This window comes from Callithrix jacchus, chromosome 5 (assembly GCF_049354715.1).
Source record: "Callithrix jacchus isolate 240 chromosome 5, calJac240_pri, whole genome shotgun sequence".
Taxonomy (NCBI): domain Eukaryota; kingdom Metazoa; phylum Chordata; class Mammalia; order Primates; family Cebidae; genus Callithrix; species Callithrix jacchus.
This window is the reverse complement of record NC_133506.1, coordinates 107656958-107677409: the sequence shown is the minus strand read 5'-3', so window position 1 is coordinate 107677409 and position 20452 is coordinate 107656958. Positions and strand designations below refer to the sequence as shown.

The 20452-nt window shown below is 46.4% G+C and overlaps 1 protein-coding gene across 10 annotated transcripts in view; it reads right to left on the bottom strand.

Annotated features, from left to right (window-relative positions):
* Positions 1-3141: 3141 nt before the first annotated feature.
* The window catches only part of WSCD1 (WSC domain containing 1), a 54909-nt gene continuing 37598 nt past the window's right edge, over positions 3142-20452 (bottom strand). For 8 of the 10 annotated variants that reach the window (XM_008997281.5, XM_078375555.1, XM_078375556.1 and 5 more), the window contains 4 exons: positions 18909-19068; positions 17435-17599; positions 9449-9649; positions 3142-7290 (listed from right to left, as the gene is read on the bottom strand). In XM_008997281.5, coding sequence (XP_008995529.1) covers positions 6938-7290; positions 9449-9649; positions 17435-17599; positions 18909-19068 — 879 coding nt within the window. In that variant the 3' untranslated portion in view covers positions 3142-6937. The remainder of the gene's footprint in view (positions 7291-9448; positions 9650-17434; positions 17600-18908; positions 19069-20452) is intronic. The other 2 variants (XM_035301107.3, XM_035301106.3) reach the window with 1 other exon arrangement.

Genomic DNA, 20452 nt, shown 5'->3' with positions numbered 1-20452 from the left:
AAATTGTAAAATTTGACTATCAAAGTAAAGCATTCACCCAGGACCCAGTGCAATGGGATTGAGAGATAAAACGTATGGAAAAAGAGCTGGGTGTGGAAACTGGATTCTTGAATTCCAATACCAGTGCCAGAATGAGATATTAAAGAAAAGAGATGGTAATATTCAAAGAGATAGTAGCTAATATGCACTAAAATTAAAGAAATCCGACATTGAAAGATGCGCTATGTGTAGAGTGGAATCAATTTTTAAAAATAATACAGATCTGGCCAATATAAACTGTGAATGTCCCTTTAGCTTCACAAGTAGGTGATTCTGCTAATGTCAATGCAGTGGGTTGAGGACATTAGCTCTGAATTCATTATTATGACTTGGATATCACCTGATCCTCTTGAAGGATGCTTCAAAACATCCACTACGTGCAATAAGATCCAATGGCCAATGCTTCTCTATGGACCATAAAGCATGCTCTGATTGCTGAACTTTGCCCTTATTGGTGTTGTGGTGTACAAATGATCCCCACCTCCTGGGGTTCATGCCTTTGTGTAATCCTCTCCCCTTGAATGTGGCCAGGGCCTTTGACTCATTTCTAACAAGTAGAACATGGCAAAGATGAAGGGATGTCACTCCTGTGGTTTCATTATGAATGTAAGACTGTCTCATTCTCTGGCTGGCCTTGAAGAAGCAAACAGCCACGTGGTGAATTGCCTGTGGAGACACCCACATGTCAAGGAACGGTGGATGGTCTCTAGGAGCTGAAGGCCTCAGTCCTACAACACACAACTTAATTCTGTCAACAATCTTAAGTAAGTTTGGAATCTTCCTCGTCAAATCTCCAGATGAAAGGGCAGTCTTGCTGACATCTTGATTGTAGCCTGATGAGATCCTGAAGCAGAGAATTCAGTTAAGCCATGCCCAGGCGCCGGACCCAAGGAAACTGTGGAATGACAAACGTGTGTTGTTTTAAGGTGTTCACTTTGTGGTCATTTGTTGCTCGGCAATAGAAAACAAATACAGGTGATTCTGGTGAGGGATGATTTCAACCTTTGGCAAGTCCTATGGTACAACTGGATGGCTGAAGGCTTGGAAAGCATCTGTATTAGCACCGCTATTCTTCTTCCCTGGGCTTCCTCCTAGACACATAGTAAATGTGTGCCCTGCCTTCCAAAGTGAGGGTAGATTTTTCTGTCATCCGGATACCATAGTTCTGACTGTGGGAGAAAAAATTACCTAAGTGACTTGATGCCAAGGCCCAAGTGATCAAGCTCTTGTCACTTGTAATGCTCAGGATGGCTGGCATTGGATTGAGAGGAGCAGCTGTCTGCAACTAGAGCTCTTACAAATACATACATACTTCTGGGCTCAGATCCACCAAAGATTCTTACCTATTAATTAATGTCTTGGAATAACAGGATCTTTCTTTGTCTGGGTTTGGTGACTTGGGAGGAAAACTGAGCTCCTATCTTATGGTATAATGGTCCATCTCACTGACTTCTCTTCTTTGGAAAGGGATTTTTTTCTCCTAGCAGGTTGTCAAGTAGTGGGGATGCTTGATAAATGGCTCTTAAAAGTGAACTCAGTTGCCCACCAAAATGTATTCTGGCAAAGAATGAGCAGTGAAATTAATGGACTTGCTTCCAAATGAGCTCTCTGTGCACACTTGTCTCATTTCCAGCAACTTCCTGAAGAATTATAGGTATGCAGTGTGGGGCCAATCAGGTGGTTTAGTGGAAATAATCCACCTTTCAGTCCCAGCTCCACCACTCATTCCCACAGCATGACCTCGTATGAGACCCTTCCCCATTCCAAATCTCATTTTATGCTTCTATAAAATAGAGCAGTTAAATTTTGGCTAACTCGGTCTCAGAAACCACATTTTCTCTTCCCCCCACATAAAAATAATAATGTTCACCTCACTGAGCCACACGTGGGATGATGTTTGTGGAACTTTGTGACCCATAAGAATTTCGTTCACTGTTATTAATCATCATTATCCACACCTTCAAGCCATGGATCTGTCATAGCTGATGTCTGAACCTGAAAAAAAATGTCTTATGTACTAAACCTTGAAAAGTTTATGCATTCAGCCCATGGTTATGCTTATAACATCAACTGGAATTCTTTTTATTTTTGACATCAAGATTCCTCATTTTATATTGCCTCATTAAAGCTGGATCTGCTAATACTTCCCATGGCAGGGACCTGGATGTCTGCAACGTATCTGCACATTTGGGTCAAGTTTTCAGAAGGGCCAAAATCTATCTTCAGTTACAAAATGGAGCACTGTGGACAAATATACTCACATAAGTTTCCTGGGATCCTGGCCTTTTTCTACATATTGTATAGATTTTCATTCTGGCATACTGTATAATAGACATTCCAAGGAGAGTCTGAAGATAGGAAGCCACATATAACTCCCTCTGTTCCTCCAATTTCTGGCACAGTAGGGCTAAAGAGGGAAAGACAGAGCGGAGAACTCACAGTGGCATCATTTACGTCTCCTCCAACAGCAGCAATTCAGCTCTGCCCCAAGCTTGCATTTCCTACTTTGCAAAATCAAAGCTATATGGTTAACCACACCTACCCTCCCTAGAAGAGAGTTTACTGTCTATAAGCTGTTATTCCCCTGAAGGGGCTAAATCTCATCTTCAATCCGACTAATTTCTCAAACAATCCCTTCCAGTACCACATCATATACTCCATGAAAGAAATTACAGTAACTACAAAAGGGCCATACTTTTACAATCATTACAAATTGAAATTCCAGTCCTTTCATTTTTCAAGCAGAGATAATAAATAATAACCACACCAAAGGGTTAAGCATTAAATGAGACATCTCATGGTCTGGGCTGGGCACCTTAAGACTTATTTTCTATGGCTATATGGGTAACCTCACCATGTACCAACTTAAAAATGCTACTTGTCTTGGCTGACTAAGCACAGGTTTTTATTGAGCATTTTGCACTCAGCTCCATTCCTGTGAAAAGTTACCTCCCAATCCTACAAGCTCAGGCTGGACTCAGTTTCAGGTTTTATCTACATCAGCCACAGAGATAGAGAATGTCAGAGACCCAGGGCTTTTCAATCCAACCTATTTGTACCATGTTCTGAGTTATAAGTAACATAAATTAAACTCAACCCAACTTAAACAATAAACAGAATTTATTAGCTCATTTAACAAAAAAAGTCCAGAGGTAAGGCCAATCTCAAGCAACGCTTGATCCTCTACTTAACAGTTTCACCAAGGACTTGATTTCTTCCTGCCTCTTGACTCTCCCTTCAGTGGTGTCAGCTTCACGCTGGGTGATTCTTGGTCATGACCCCAAGGCCCAAGGTGGTCACCATCAAGACCCAGGTATACTACTATATTTTTCACATTCAACAGGGGAATTAAAAGAGCTTCTATCCAGCACTCCCAAAAGTTTTGAAATTCCCTCTGGCTGCACTGTCTTAACTCACAAGATCATCATACCTAACCCAGTCACCATAGCTGGAAAGATAGAAGGTGTCATTGGCTAGTCCAGGACATGTGCTCTACCCCTGGAGAGGCTCTAGCAGGTCATGTGAACCCCCAAACAGAAATGGGGGGGGCTGCTGAGAATGGAAATGGGGGAATGAATGTGGATGCAACCAGTAAGACCTACCACTTCCCCAATTTATGGATGGGAAACTGAGATTGGAGATGGTAAAAGCCTTGTCCAAGATGGCAGATTAGAGCTGGGACCACAACCCAGCCCTTCAGTCTGATGACTCTATATTATTTCCACTCCACTTTATCCTCACCTTATTCAGACCAACTCACCCAATATTGAGTGGTGATAAATAGGATGTCAGACCAATCAGTTTGTCCCTAAAGTGAGATGAATCCCTTTGGAGTCATCACAGTTCAGATACCTCCAATGAGTTTCTAAATAAGTCAGCAGAAAACAAACCTGTGTCCCAAGAATTCTTGCAGCCACAAGATCAACCTCAGCACTTCTCCTCTTCTCTTGGGGCCCCCTAAGAACCAAGTGGCTATTGCTATTTTTAAGGGGAAAAATGCATTCTGATATGCAAACATTATCACATGTGCATGCACTCAAAATCTAATTTTAGCTGCAAGAGACTTCATTATAAGATGTTCACATAATTAAGCAGCTTCCTTCCTAGGGTTTGGAAGCCTGTCTATTCTTCTCCCTCATTTACCCATCACTTGGATTATCAGAATGTGTTTTAGTTTTTTAAAATTACATATTTTGGTTTTTCCAAATTGATCCACAATGGGAGATGAAATCCATAAAAATTACATGTTTTAACACAGGTTTGTGTAACTCTGCAGCCTTGCCATTAAAGTTGGAATGTGTAGACAGTCATGGTTTCGCTGTTTTGTTCTAATTGGTTCCTGATCCATTTGCCACACTTCTGCCCTACCTATACTTGAGCTTTTATTCCTTGGCTGGTTGGGAGAGTATCCTCTACTGAGAAGCTAAGAGCTATAGATTAGACCTAACTTGGAGAAAAACGAATGGACTTTCCAGAAAGCACAGACAGATCCCTGTTCCTGTTTCTGATGAGATCTCCTACATAGGCAGACTTGGGATGAAGGCTGTGAGGACCACCAGCAGCTGACATGGCCTTTGCTCTTCCTTGCTCATCCCACATCCGAGATCACCCGCCAAGCACCAGGTGCCTTGCCATATGGAATGACTCAACATAAATTGGATGGACCCTGATCCCATCATTCTACTTGCCTGCACTCTTCACTAAGGTACAGAATCATCTACAAGGCCACAGGAGCAGGTGACACTCTACCTGGAGGAAGATGAAATCTCTGGGCACCTGGCAGCAGTGAATGTACCGACCCAACTAACAGGAAAAGCCTGCTGCTGTTGCTATCGCTAGACCCCAGCTCCATCCTGGTCAGTCCTCTCTCACACTTTGCCCTTCCCAGCCTCCATGACTTCTGTTCTCCCTAAGGATCATCTAAATGGCCTGGGAGAGTGAGGGCCAGAGCGGGAGTAGGCCAGCTTTTCCATTCTCTACTGGCTCGCTGCCACACCTCTCATCTCTTTCGAGGATCTAGGTTTTCTCTGGGATGCAGGTCTGCCCTAACTTCCCCTTCCAAGGCAGTGTGGAAACTCCTGAAGGGGTCTCAATTCCTCCTAATACTAGGGAGAAATAGTCCCATTAGGGGCCTTCATAGATTGGATGCTGAAGCTATCCTGAGCAATGCACATGATCAAAGACCTTGGTGTTTCTAGTTTTGAGACAAACTGAGTTGATGCTATGGGTCTTCACATTGGTGTGGGTTTGGGGGAATCCCAGGAAGGACTTGGAGGCCACCAGGGGCACAGATGCCCAAACCCACCCCCTGATCAGACTGAAGATGGAGGAAGCTTCTATCTGAGAAAGGGCAGCTCTACTGGGCCCTCTACCCCTTACCTGTGCTCACAAGGGGGCTCTGGGTTCTCCATCATCCGGTTAGGGAGCAGAGAGTCAGGACATCTCAATGTCCAGCTCTCCCAAATACCTCATCCTGCCTTCTCCTCCCAATGCAGCTTGGCTCAGGCTAAGGGGACAGTCTTCCTGACAGCTGGCCCAGGGCAGGACCATGGGGCCTGGCCAGGGTTGCCCTAGGCCTGGAGAAGCCACTGAGAGGCTACCTTCCCCACCTTCGTGGAGGCCAGTATGCAGCCAGATCTCCACAATCCTCCCTGCATCTTAGCCACCTTAAGCACTGCTCCTGGGTTGCACCCCTACCCTCCATTCTTGAACCTCCTGGCTTCTACAGCCTCACTTGAGAGCCCAGATGCTTAGCATACATTGACCCCCATCCCAGACTGGCAGGGCCTGACCTAGAGGTCAGGCTGAGTACTAACTAGCCCTCATGACCCCTGTGTGGGACCCCAAAGAGAGCAGGGCCCCACCTATGGGTGGGGCACCAGTCCAGTGATCCCCAGGACACAGCCCTTACAATCTCCCCATGCCAACTCCCAAGACCCATCCCGCTGGTGTACAGGTCCCCAGGGGTCCTGGGCTCCCCAGGAACTTTAGCTCCTGCCCTCTTCCTCATGCCCTCACTCTTATACCTTACTTCTGGGGCATGACTGGAATCTCCAGCTTCCCTGGAGATAGCTAGAGGAAGAAGCCAGTCAAGGAAGCCTCATGCCCTGGAGTATTGATGTAGGGTGAGTTGAAGGGGGTAGTGGGCAGTGCACAGACTTAATGCGGCTGGTCCTGAGGTCAGTGTCTGTATTGGCTTGGGAGGGGTGGGGGCAGTTCTCAACTCTGCCCATGGTGCTGCCAGCCCAGTCACAGAGAAAAGAGAGGCAAAGCTGCAGAGTTTGTGGTGCCTGGTCACACCACACACGTTTATGGGATGTCAGACACAAGGCCAGAGCCGCACAGCCCAGCAGCAGCAGTCTTTGTGCCCACATCCATCCCAACGGTCCTCGCTGCTCAGAGCATAAATGCCCACCCAGCCCAGCATCCTGGAGTCAAACACCCTGATGAGCAAGTCTATTCCAGGGCTAGACACAGGAAACCCAGGGCCTCTTAGGTACCAGGGAGTGCACGTGTATCTATGTGAGAGAGACAACCAGCCAGGCTCCAGGATCACACAGCCTGGCACCTGTGCGTGGTGTCTGTGCATGGCTGTGTTTGCATATCGGAGTGCCTAGCACACTGCACGTGGGTGGCTTGGTACCTCAAGATGGGGCTGTGGGCATAGACTGGTGGCTGAATGTGTCTGAGCAGGTGTGGGTGTGCAGCCAGGCGTGTGTGTCCATTTGTGTCCGCCTTGTGGTGTGTGTCTGCTGTGTCCAGGTCTCCTTGGGCAGGAGACAGCACCAGGGTGGGTCCCCCACCAACCGCTCGTCCCAGCGAGGCCATCGGTGTGGGCTGTGCAGCCCCGTGGTGAGATTGCATCACTCAACAGGGGCGGCGACATGGGCTGGGCCTATCATCTGGGCACATACTCCCTGGGGAGCCCGGTCCAGTTGTGGTCACGCAGAGCTTGGTCCACCGTCCGGATGTAGCCGTTGATCAAGTCCTTCATCTCCGGAGTGAAGGGCTCAGGGTCGTGGGAGCGCCGGCCCCGCCGCCGGAAGCTGCCCTCCTTATTGTTCTCCACGCAGAGCAGCCGCTCCTCGCTGACGGACACGTTGAGGAAGGCCACCATCTCCCGCAGCGTGGGCACCAAGCTGCGCCGCAGCTCCTCATAGTGCACCACCAGCAGCCGCTTCCCATACTTGAGCCAGTCCAGGACATGTGAAGACCACCATGAAGCATAGCTGTTGACAAACTCCGGCCACTCTAGGTGAGGACAGAGGAGATACAGAGTCAGGGGCTGGCTCTGCCAGGGCTGCTGGTCCCGAGGGGCTGCTCAAGAGGGGGAAATGGGCAGGGTTTTCCACTGCCCACTGCCTAGGGGGTCAACCTGGCATTCCCCATGGAGGAGGACCCTTTGGTGGCTGAGCAGTGTGTGTGGTGGGTGGGGGCTCTGGGCATCCTGGTGAGATGAAGACGCTGTGCAGGCTCCATTTGCCATACCAGGTCCTCCTGTAAAGCTAAGTCAATGTGGTGCCTGATGGGTGCATATGTGTCTTGTGGTTTGATTGCCAGTTTGAACCTGTGAAAATGCTGGGCAGTACGACATAATGGTGAAACCACAGATGAGGTTGGCCTCGGACTTTTGCAGATAATCTACTTTATGTGCTTTCTTTGACAGAAAATTAAGAAATTAATTTATTTGGAGGGGTGTGCAGGGTACAAACATCAGAAGTCATCCCAATAAACAGTTTCCATAAATGGGCTATTTAACACACCTCAAATGCCGTGTGAAGCGTTTGCTTTCTCTAATCTTCACAGGGCCCATTCTTGTTTTATTACAATGAGAAAACTGAGGCTCAGAACACAAGGTAAGTAGCTTTCCCAGGGTTATACGGCTCATAAGAGGCAGAGGAAGCATCAGAGATCAGCCTGCCTGACTGTGGGGGGCTGTCCAGGTAGAGGATGATGGGGGAAGGGGAAGATTACAGGCCACCCACTGGCTGATCCAGTAACAAGCAGACAGGAACACAAGCCTGCGTGGCCATGGGCCCCATGTGACTTCTCTCACCCCACTCTGCCTGGACACTGCTTTATTTTTGACAGACTTCATTTCACATCACTTACCACTCAGACTATTCATCACTACCCAAACACTCAGTGCATGAGTCAAGGGCAGAGACCATGACCCCATTAGCCTGGGCTCCTGGTACCTTCTCCCATGCGTGGCACCCAGTAGGACTTCAGCAAGTGTGGGTCAGAGGACTGACTCCATGAATAAAGCTGCAGTGAGGAACAGGCCAATCTGACCCAGAATCAGACACTCCTGACGTTGGGACCCAGATGCTTGTATGCCCCCCAGATTCAGAGTCCTAACCCACCATACGATGCTGTTAGAGATAGGGCCTTTGGGAGGTAATGAGAGTCAGATGCTGTCATGAGGGTGAAGCCCTTGTGGTAGAATTAGCGCCTTTATCAGAAGAGATACCAGATAGCTTTTGGGGATACGTGAGGACAGAGTGAGAAGGCAGCTGTCTCCAAGCCAGGAAACAGTCCCTTCCCAGAAATGGAATTAGCCAGCACTTTCATCTTGGACTTCCCAGCCTCTAAGACCATGAGAAATAAACGTCTGTGGCTTTGGCACCACCCCCTTGCCCCATCCCCCAGTTTTGTGGTATTTTGTTATTGCAGCCCTGGCTGACTAAAATACTGGGTGTAAGTCCCAGTTCTGCTGCCCACCACCAAGGTGAAGACCCCAACCATGTTCTCTGGGCTCATCTGGAAAGTAGGGCTGATGTGATTCCCCCATCAGACACTGAAGAGTCAGTGAGAGGCAGCTTAGGAGGGAATTAACATGCTGAGGTCTGAGCAGAGACAGGGCAGATACATCATCTCACTGCTCCCTAGATGCCCCATGAGGTGCAGGTCTCAAGTCTCATTCTATAAAGGAGGAACCTGGTGCCGAAGACAGAGGAGGGTGCAAAGCAGGCACATGTGCAGCCCATGTGCTCTTCTCCCAGCCCTGCATGAGCTCCCCATGAGGCACAGGTCTCATTTTATAAAGGAAAAACCTGGTGCTGAACACAGACGAGGGTGCAAAGCAGGTCCATGTGCTCTTGTCCCAGCCCTGCATGAGCTCCTGGGCAGAGATGGAAAGGGGTGTGTATTACCCTACTACACACTCATGGAGGCAGAGAAGATTCTTGGTAATCAAGTTGGTATCTAAGTAAAATGTCTCAACATATGGACCTCAGCAGGCATGGAGGGCAAGGGGAGGAGGTGAGCTCAAGCCCAGGCACAGCAGTAGTAAGTCCATAGCAGGATGGGGTTTGAGTGCCTACCTATGTCTACTGATCCTGCATCCCTATGGGCATCCTGCCTGTACTGACAAGCCCCCAACTCCCATTGCAAGGTCCCTGATTACCTTTGCTCTTCCAGTTGCGGTCAGCGGCGTACCCCAGGTGTCCGGCACATTTCCTGTTGAATTCAGCCACTAGGGACCGGTACGGGTTTCGGATCAGTAGGATGGCTGAATCAAACATCTCAATCTCCCTCCGGCCACTCTCGTGGGTTTTGACACAGATGGTGCGTCGGCTCCGCCAGTGATCCTTTTCACCCTTGAACCCTTCAGGGAAAAATGAGAGGGTCTCTGTGGAGGATGGTGTCCATGGGGCCCCCTACCACAGCAGCAGACAGGTTGGGGGAAAGCTGGCATCAGGGGCATAAGAGGGGCCCCATGGAAGGCATAGCAGAGGGCACTGAGAGGACCTATGGATGGCGACAGGAACGGCTTCCACTGGAGTCACCCTGTCCAAGGGAAAGGGACACCAGGAGTTGTCTAACAGTTGTCTAACAGTGGGGAAAGATGGCATCTGCAAGAGAAATGAGATGAGGCATCCCCTGAAGACCCCCAGGAGTCAAGAGGCAGAGGATCTGTCATTGCATATGCTTGCATATGTTTTGGGCATTTTCATAGAGATAATTTTACACAAGCATCACAAACGACCTTTGATTTAACCACAGCTGCAAACATAGCTGAAGGAAGAGATTGAGGCACAGAGTGAGTGTGGGACTTGCCCAAGATCACACAGTGCCATGGAAACAGCACCAGGGCTCTCTCCATATGCCTTTGTGTGTCCCTGTGAGACCCCCAGCTTTCTTCTACCTCCCCACAGTAGGGGCAGGATCCTGACTTTCAGGTGCATTGGCTGCTAGCAGGTGTAGATCCACCTTCTGACCTGATGCCATGGTCTTACAACAGAGTCCAGCCTTGCCCCAGAGCAGGTCTGGTCAAGGCCTCATCTGCAGAGTTTGAGCCTGGCCCTGAGGACCCAGGGCCCAGTGTCTATGAATGGAGACTTGTTCCCATTGATCAGCCTATCTGGGGCCCTCCCTTTCCTTGGTCCCTTGCTTTGGTACTGGTCACTCAGAACCTGAATGACTACTGGCTGAGAAGGCCAGACTCTGCCCATCCATCCAGAGTCACACATTTATCATTGAAGGTTACTGTGTACTCACTGTGTTAGACTTTATGTTGGGGACAAAAGGTTCCGACTCAGACCTTGTCTTTAAGCTTATGTTCTAGTAGAGGAAACAGCCTAAGTATAGGGTTTAGGGGTTTATGGAAACAAAGAGCAGGGGTTCCAAATAGTGGGATGTCCTAGAAGGCTTCCTGGGAAGAGGTTTCCTGAACCTAGTCTCCTGACCACACCCAATATAGCCCATGTATCCAGCTCTGGGACATATTCCTAAGTGCTCCTGTGCTTATCCTGGGCTCTTGGAAACAAAGTGAGTCCCCCCACCAGCCCCTCTGCAGGAATGGCTGGAAAGCATTTGTGTCTGCAGTGAGCACCGAGGGATTCTTTGATGCCTGGAAAATGCAAGTCTCTTTTGAATCTGGAAGTCCTGGTTTATGCATTGAAACTCAACAAGCTTCAAACTCATCTCTGCCATGGGCCAAACACCGAAAGGCCTCACTTTGATTCATTCTATCAAACAGCTGGAAAATGCTATGAAAGGAAGAGTCAAACTGGAATGAATAAACTTGAGATCTAGTCTTTAACAACCCTGAGGCCCAGCGTGCCTTCCATACTGCCTTGACCTCTTCCAACATCAGCTATTCTGCCTTGCAGCTCAGGCCACATTTGACCTACCATAATAGACTTGGTGGTTGGGCATTGGAGATACCTTGTGAATGTGTATGTGTGTGTGCACGAGTGTGTGTGTGTGTGTGTGTGTGTGTGTGTGTGATCACTCTGTCAGTGCTCTGGGGCCACTGGCTATATCTAATGGTCCTGTAAGGCTCAAAGATGTGCGTGAGGTATCTCTAAAGCATTTCTGAGGCAGTGTCAACTCGACCTTTATAGTTGGCAATTCCAGTCATTGGGCTACTTAACCACATGTAGACCCAAACAACCAGCTGCTTGAATAAGGTAAGAGCCTTGGAGATGAACAAGGTGAGTAACTGCAGCCTGGGCGCAGTCGGTGATTCCTAGGGGACTAAGCCAGAGTAGACAGGGCCATGTGCTCATGTGGCCACTTCCTCCCTCACCTGAAGTTGCCCATAACGCTCAAGGATCCCAGGGAGGATGAGGTTGGGTTATATGGACAACCTTAGTTTTTCCCAGACCAAGATTGTTATGAGTGATTCCAGAACCCAATGCCAAGCTCAGGTAGTTTCTGTTTCTCGAGGATGTTATTGACACTATTAACTTTCCTAAAGCAAACTCTGGTTAAGAAATCCAGAGAAAATGGGCCCGGCACGGTGGCTCATGCCTATAATCCCAGCACTCTGGGAGGGTGAGATGGGCGGATCACTTGAGGTCAGGAGTTCAAGACCAGCTTGGCCAACATGGTGAAATCCCACCTCTACTAAAATACAAAAATTAGCTGGGCATGGTGGCGGGTGCCTGTAATCGCAGCTACTGGGGAGGCTGAGGCAGGAGAATCACTTGAACCTGAGAGGTGGTGGTTGCAGTGAGCTGAGATCATGCCACTGCACTCCAGCCTGGGTGACAGAGTGAGACAAGAAAGGAAAGGGAAAGGGAAAGGGAAGGAAAAAGGAAAGGAAAGGGAAAGGGAAAGGGAAAGGGAAGGGACAGGGAAAGGGAAAGGGAAAGGGAAAAGGAAAGGAAAGGAAAGGGAAAGGGAAGGAAAAGGAAAGGAAAGGAAAGGGAAAGGAAAGGGAAAGGGAAAGGGAAAGGGAAAGGAAAGGAAAAGAAAGGAAAAGGGAAAGGGAAAAGGAAAAGGAAAAGGAAAGGAAAGGAAAGCAAAATCCACAGAAAATGTTGCAACACGACAACAGAGAAATACATTTTGCCAAATTTAATGCCGCTGGACTTGTCTGAGGTTTTTCATTCTTAAAACACAGACTTCCGCCATTTAACTTAATTTCTCTTATTTCTACAAGGGAAGGATTATAAATCAAAACCCTTAAAAAATGTTTGGACTTTTTAATTATATTTTGATGAACTATTTCTTGCCTCAAGAAAGGAATGAGCAGATTAAATCAGTTTCACCCCTAATTATTGAGGGTTCTAAAAATTAAGGAAACTTCAAGAAATGTTTATAGAGAAAAAAAATTCAAGCTACTAGTCTTTCCCTTGAAACCAGAATAGGCACGATCTCAGGAAATTCCACTCTAAGTGGGGTCCTAGGGCTGTTTTCATCAGGATCACCTGGGAGCTTGTTAGAAATGAAAATTCCCAGGCCCCACCTCAGACCACCTAAATCAGACTGTCAGTGGTGTGGGCCAGGAACCCAAGTTTTAAAAAGTCCTCCAGGTGATTCTCTTTTTTCACTTAAAAATATTTTTACTAAAAAAGAATGAGCTCATGTCCTTTGCAGGGACATGGATGAAGCTGGAAGCCATCATTCTCAGCAAACTAACACAGGAACAGAAAACCAAACACCACATGTTCTCACTCATAAGCAGGAGTTGAACAGTGAGAACATATGGGCACAGGGAGGGGAACATCACACACCAGGGACTGTTGGGAGGTGAGGGGCAAGGAGAGGGAGAGCATTAGGACCAATACCTAATGCATGCAGGGCTTAAAACCTAGATAACGGGTTGACAGGTGCAGCAAACCACCATGGCACATGTATACCTATGTAACAAACCTGCATGTGCTGCACATGTATCCCAGAACTTAAAGTAAAATAAAATAAAAATAAATATTTTTACTATGATTTTAAACTGACACATGATGAATGTACATGTTCTCTATGAGGTGCAATGTGATATTTCAATGCATGTGTACAATGTTTAATAATAAAATTAAAGTAATTGGAATATCCATCACCTCAAACATTTATCATGTCTTTGTGCTGGAAACATTCAAAATCCTCTAGTACTTGAAAAGATACAATAAATTATTGTCAACTGTAGTCACCGTAGAATGCTATAAAAAACTAGAACTTACTCCTAATATCTAGCTGTAATTTTGTCTCATTAACTAATCTCTCCCTCTCCTGCCCTCCCTCCTACCTTTTCCAGCCTCTAGTGATCACTATTCTACTCTCTACATCTGTGAGACCAACGTTTTAAGCTTTGACATATGAATGAGAACATGTGGTATTTATCTTTCTGTGCTTGGCTTATTTCACTCAACATAATGTCCCTCAGGCTCACACCATGTTGCTGTGAATTAGAGCATTTAATTTTTTTTTATGGCTAACTAGCCATTGTTTATATGTAACACATTTAAAAAATTCACCTATTGATGAACACTAAAGTTGATTCCATATCTTGATTATTGTGAATGGTGCTGCAATAATCATGAGAGTACAGATATCTCTTCAACATACTCATTTCTTTTGCCTTGAATATATACCCAGCAGTGGGATTGCTGGATCATATTGTAATTTTTTTTTTGAGGAGCCTCTATACTGTTTTCCATAACAGCTCTACTAGTTTACATTCCCACCAACAGTGTATAAGAGTTCCCTTTTCAGCTGGGCATACTGGCTCACGCCTGTAATCCCAGCACTTTAGGAGGCCAAGGCAGGTGGATCACGAGGTCAGGAGTTCCAGACCAGGCTGGCCAACATGGTGAAACCTTGTCTCTACTAAAGATACAAAAAATTAGCCAGGTGTGGTGACGCATACCTGTAATCCCAGCTACTTGGGAGGCTGAGGCAGGAGAATTTCTGGAACCCATGAAGTGGAGGTTGCAGTGAGCCCAGATCCCGCCACTGCACTCCAGCCTGGATGGCAGGGTGAGACTCCATCTCAAAAAAAAAAAACATTCCCTTTTCTTCACATCCAAGCCAGCACTTGCTATTTTTTGTCTTTTTGATAGTAGCCATTCTAAGTGGGGTGAGACGATATCTCACTGTGGTTTTGATTTGCATTCCCCTGATAATTAGTGATACTGAGCATTTCTTCATATACTTGTTGACCATTTGTATGTCTTCTTTTGATAAATGTCTATTCATATCACCCATCAATTTTAAAATCAGATTATTTGTTGAGTTCCTTATAAATTCTTGTTATTAATCCCTTGTTGGGGCTAGGGGTGGTGGCTCACGCCTGTAATCCCAGCACTTTGGGAAGCCGAGGCGGGTGGATCACAAGGTCAAGAGATTGAGACCATCCTGGTCAACATGGTGAAACCCCGTCTCTACTAAAAATACAAAACTTAGCTGGGTGGTGGTGGCGGGCACCTGTAATTCCAGCTACTCGGAAGGCTGCGGCAGGAGAATCACTCGAACCCGGGAGGCAGAAGTTGCAGTGAGCCAAGATTGCCCCACTGCACTCCAGCCTGGCAACAGAAGGAGACTCAATCTAAATAAATAAATAAATCCCTCCCTTGTTGGATGAATAGTTTGCCGATATTTTCTCCCATTCTGCAGGCTGTCTCTTCACTTTGTTGATTGTCTCCTTTGTTGTGCAGAAGTTTTTCAGTTTGACATAATCCCATTTGTCTATTTTTGCTTTTGTTGTCTGTGCTTTTGAGGTCCTATCTCAAAAGCAAAAGAAATCTTTGCCCAGATCAATGTCGTAAAACATTTCCCCTGTTTTCTTCTAGTATTTTCATAGATGTGGGTCCTACATTTAACTCTTCATTTTGAGTTGACTTTTTTTTTTTGATACGGAGTCTCACTCTGTTGTCCAGGCTGGAGTGCAATGGTGCAATCTCGGCTCACTGCAACCTCTGGTTCCCAGTTGATTCTCTTGTCTCAGCCCTCTAAATAGTTGGGATTACAGGTGCCTTCCACAATGCCCAGCTAATTTTTGTATTTTTAGTAGAGATGAGATTTCATGAAGTTGGCCAGGCAGGTCTCTAACTTCTGACCTTATCATCCATCTGCCTCAGCCTCCCAAAGTGCTGGGATTACAGGTGTGAGCCACCATGCTTGGCCCCATTTTGAGTTGATTTTTGTATAAAAAGAGAGATAGGGGTATAGCTTCAATCTTCTGCATATGGTTATCCAGTCTTCCCAACACCATTTATTGAAGAGATTGTCCTTTCCCAAGTGTATGTTCTTGGCATCTTTGTCAAAAATGACTTGGCTGTAAATGCATGGATTTATTTCTGGGTTCTCTATTTTGTTCTATTGGTCTATGTGTCCGTTTTTATAGCAGTACCATGCTGTTTTTTCTCACTAAAGCTTTGTAACATATTTTGCAGTCAGAAGTATGATGTCTCCTGCTTTGTTCTTTTTTGCTCAAAATTGCCTTGGCTATTCAGAGTCTTTTGTGGCACAATACAAATTTTAGGAATTTTTTTTTCTGGTTCTGCTAAGAATGTCATTGATATTTTGATGGGGATTGTATTGGATCTGATTGCTTTTGGCAGTATGGTCATTTTCACAATATTAAGTCTTCTAATCCATAAATATGGGGTATCTTTCTATTTTTTGTCTGTTCTCTTCAATTTCATAAGTGTTTTATAGTTTTCTTTGCAGAGGTCTTTCATCTCTTTTATTAAATTTATTCCTAGGTATTTTTTCATAGCTATTATAAATGATATTGCTTTCTTGGTTTTTCAGGTAGTTCACTATTAATATTTGGAAACACCACTAATTTTTTCATGTTGACTTTGTATCCTGTAACTTTACTGAATTCATTTATCAGTTCTAAGGGTTTCTTGGTGACACCTTCAGGCATTTCTATTATGTAAGATCATGCCATCTGCAAACAGAAACAAGTTGACTTCCTCCTTTCCAATCTGGATGCCCTTTGTTTCTTTTTCTTGCCTCATTTCTGAATAGGACTTCTGTTACTAGGTTGAACAGATATGGTGAGAGTGGACATCCTTGTCTTGCTTCAGTTCTTAGAGAGAAGGGTTTCAACCCTTTCTTCATTTAGTATGATACTAGCTGTGGGTTTGTCACATGTGGCCTTCATTGTGTTGAGGGACATTCCCTCTATATGTAATTTGTTGATTGTTTTGTCATAAAGGGATGCTGAATTTTATCATTTATTTCTGCTCTGATCTTCATCATTTCTTTCCCTCTACTACTTTTGGGTTTGGCTTGTTCTTGCTTTTCTAGTTCCTTGAAGCACATCATTAGGTTGCTTATTTGAAATCTTTCTGCTATTTTGATATAGGCATTTATCGCTATAAAATTCCCTCTTAGAACTTCTTTTGCTGTATCTCATAGGTCTTGGTATGAAATTAAAAACACAGTTGAGAGCTTTGGTAACAGACTAGATCATTAATTTCATTCATTAAAAATTCATTTTAATTATTCAGCTAACAGATTAGTTTGGTTGTTTTTATGATATCTATTTCTATTGAATTTATTCAGATCATAAAATGTTTTCCTAATTTCACTGAATTGTCTATTTGTATTCTCTTATATTATACTGAGTTTCCTTAAAATCATCATTTTAAATTACTTTTCAGGTATTTCACACATTTCCTTTTCTTTGGGGTCTGTTACTGGAGAATAATTGTGTTCTTTTGGAGATGTCATGTTTCCTTGCTCTTTCATGTTTGTGTGCCTGCATTGATATCTGCACATCTGGTGGAACAGTCACCTCTTCCAATTTTATGGAGTAGCTTTCATAGGAAAATACTTTTTCCAGTAGATGTATCCTAGAGTATGGGCTGGGTAGCATGCTTAGGTTTTGGTTTTGGACGGGAGCAGTAGTGTAGTCTCAGCATAATTTCTTTGGCTGTAATCAATATCAGTGGTGTCTGTAAGTGCCTCAGTGGCCTAGATTCTGGGCGTTTGTGGATACAATGGTGTAACTTTGCTGTGGATGGGGACCACCAGGCAGGCTGGTCTTCAGTCCCTGAAGGGTGAGTGTGGCACACAGTGGCTCCACCTATAGATGATTCTTACGTACATTCAAGTTTGAGATGGACGGCTGTAGTGCTCTGAGAAGCTTGGCTGGCAAGGTGACAGTTTGGCCACTGGGAGCTGCCTTCCATCCTCCCCTGTAGCTCTGACTTACCTTTGTTGTAGAGGATTCCATCAAAATAGTAGCTCCCTGTATAGAAGCCAGTGGCGTGCTCAATAAGGTGTCGTGCCCATGTGTTCCCAGCTCCTGGGAAGCTTGACAAAGCCACGAACACTTTGGATTTGTTAGGCAGGAACCTCCTGTCTGTACACCGAGTGTCTGAAAGTCCAAAAGTCATCATGGAGTTACTCATTTCCATTATGACTCACCAGTTTACCATTAAACTCCCTTAGAGGGACTGATGATCCAAGACTCCCATTTAACAGATGGCAAAACCAAGACCCAAAGCATGGAAGAGATCTTTCAACTCTACCTTAGCTGGATAGGTCTGTGGCTAGTCAGAGAAAGCTCCGTGATGAGGCCTCCAAGACAGCAGTGCAGGAGTGGGATGGGAATCAGATACCTTATGGACCCTCAACTCTAATTCTGTCTCCATGGCCAAACTCTTGCACCTGACATAGCACAGATAATCCCAGATTCTACTAGGGGAAGTGGATGGGGATTGAGGCTAGGCTGAGTAAAGTAACATACCCAGGTACTGCCAACAATAAACCAGAGCTGGACTAATGACAGGCAAGTAATTCTTTGTGCCTCATCCCCAGGGCTGCTGTAAGGGGCACATGAAATCACCAGGGGGAAGCCCCAAAACCTCCATGGCTGTGCTAGGTCACAGTAGGCACTTGATAAAGGTGGTAACATACCTTTTTACCTGCTCTTCCCTTCATCAGTTCCTAAAGTCAACACGGGCAGATCTGATGCTCACACCAAGGAGGATTCCCAGGTCCTGGAGGCACTGGTGGCCCCTGCAACTCCGGGGATCCTATTCTTCCATGTCTCCCAATCCTACCACCTTTCTGTTGCTATCCGTCTGAGATCTGCCCCTCTCTGCTCATCCTCTTACCACTGTTATCCGCAGAGAGACTTAGATAAAGGGTCCAATGTTTTGTTTGTTTGTTTGAGATGGAGTCTAGCTCTGTTGGCCAGGCTAGAGTGTAGTGGTGTGATCTCAGCTCACGGCAACCCCTGCCTCCTGGGTTCAAGCAATTCTCCTGTTACAGTTTCCTGAGCAGCTGTGACTACAGATGCTCACTACCATGCCTGGCTAATTTTTTTTTTTTTTGTATTTTTAGTAGAGATGGGGTTTCACCATGTTAGCCAGTATGGTCTCGATCTCCTGCCCTCGTGATCCACCTGCCACAGCCTCCCAAAGTGCTGGGATTACAGGCGTGAGCCACTGTGCCTGGCCAGTCCAGTGTTTTTTAGTGAGTACAGGATTCAGCCTCTGTTGAGGGTGGAAGACTGACCCTCCACATTATTTCCACCACCCACCAAGATGCCAAGACCTTTACATAGACACCTTCCACACGTCATGACTGCATGCTTCACCATGACTGGCACCTCCAAACCCTGAAAGTTCTCCCCAGCCCCCAGACCAAATGCCACCACCAGTCAGGGATGCAGAACTCACCTTGCACAGGTGTCTGGTAGACCTCACAGTATTCTGCCAGCCTCTGTGCCTCAGGGTCCTGGCCACACAGTGAGCTGTCCATGGCATCATGCAGGTTGAACTGGGGGGTAGGGTAAGCACAGTAGCATTCCCAGCCCCTGATAATGGCCAAGGGGAACTCCTGCCAGGGAAAGATAAGAAGAGAAGCACATTAAGTAAATTTGGGAGTCTTGCTTCCCAGAGCTCAGGAATGGGATGAACATGAATGATGGGCTGCCAGCTGCACAGAATCCACAGGATGACCACCATCCTCCCACCAGTATGCTCTGTTGAGACAACCTTCACAAGACATGAGCTTCAAGTAGCTCAAGTCACCCTTGTTCTTGTAAGCACAGCCCTACTTGTGGTCACTTGACAGGTCAACAGAACGAGCAGCAATATGACTGAGGGGTGAGTGACGGGCAGAAAGCATGGGGCAGAAGCTGGAACCATGCTTTTGAGATTCCAAGGCAATTTTCAGGAGTGCCAGGGATAGAAAAGGCACTCTGGGTAGCGGCATTCATATGAATGGAGGTCTGCATGGGATAGAGCGAGACAGATCAGCAGCCACAGGGCAGCCCCGGGGCTCCACATGTCACACTACTAATGAACAGAACTCAAGTCATGAGAGACAACTGGAACTCCCTCTGGCTCTCCTTGGCCAGCCACCTCCCTGGAAAGAGACGAAAACCAACTCTCATGCCAGACGCCCCACTGCAGGGTGGAGAGAATCCCATACAGCCATCTTTCCAAAGACGGAGGGGGTGGAGAAGAGCGGACTTTGTTCCCTCCCAAGATCCTCAGCCCAAGGGGGCCTCTTGAAAATGGAGTTGGGGGCCCTGTCAGGGGTAGGAGAGAGGAGGAGTCTCACTCTGTGGGTCAACTCAGCTCCCAGGTCCCTTAAGAGACTGGGTCCTTGTCCTCCTGTGGGGAGGCTGCACCACACATTGGAGACAGCTGGTAGCTGGCATCCCGAAAACCTGAGCGTGAATTCTAGCTTACTTGCTAGGTACCTTTGAGCAAGGTACCTATCTTCTTTGAATTTCATCATTGAAAAAAAGTAATACAATCCACCTTGAATGTTTATGGTGAGGGCTAAATCAGATGGGTCCAAAGAGCCCTAGCACTGGGCCTGGCATGCAATATCTCCACAAAGGAAGAGATCACTCTCAACCTCCTTAACCCTTTAGGAATCAGCTGTGGCTTCTCAAAAAGGTACCCACCCACCTCTCCCACATGTATTTTCTGAGTCCTCACTCTGCCCCAGGCACTAGCCCCCCAACTTTTTTTTTTTTGAGACAGAGTCTCATTCTGTTACCCTGTTTGGAATGCAGTGGCACAATCTCAGCTCACTGCAACCTCTGTCTCCCAGGTTCAAGCGATTCTCCTGCCTCAGCCTCCTGAGTAGCTGAGACTAGAGGCACATGCTACCACACCTGGATTTTTGTATTTTTAATCGAGATGGGGTTTCACCATGTTAGGCAGGCTGGTCTCGATCTCCTGATCTCATGATCCACCCATCTCAG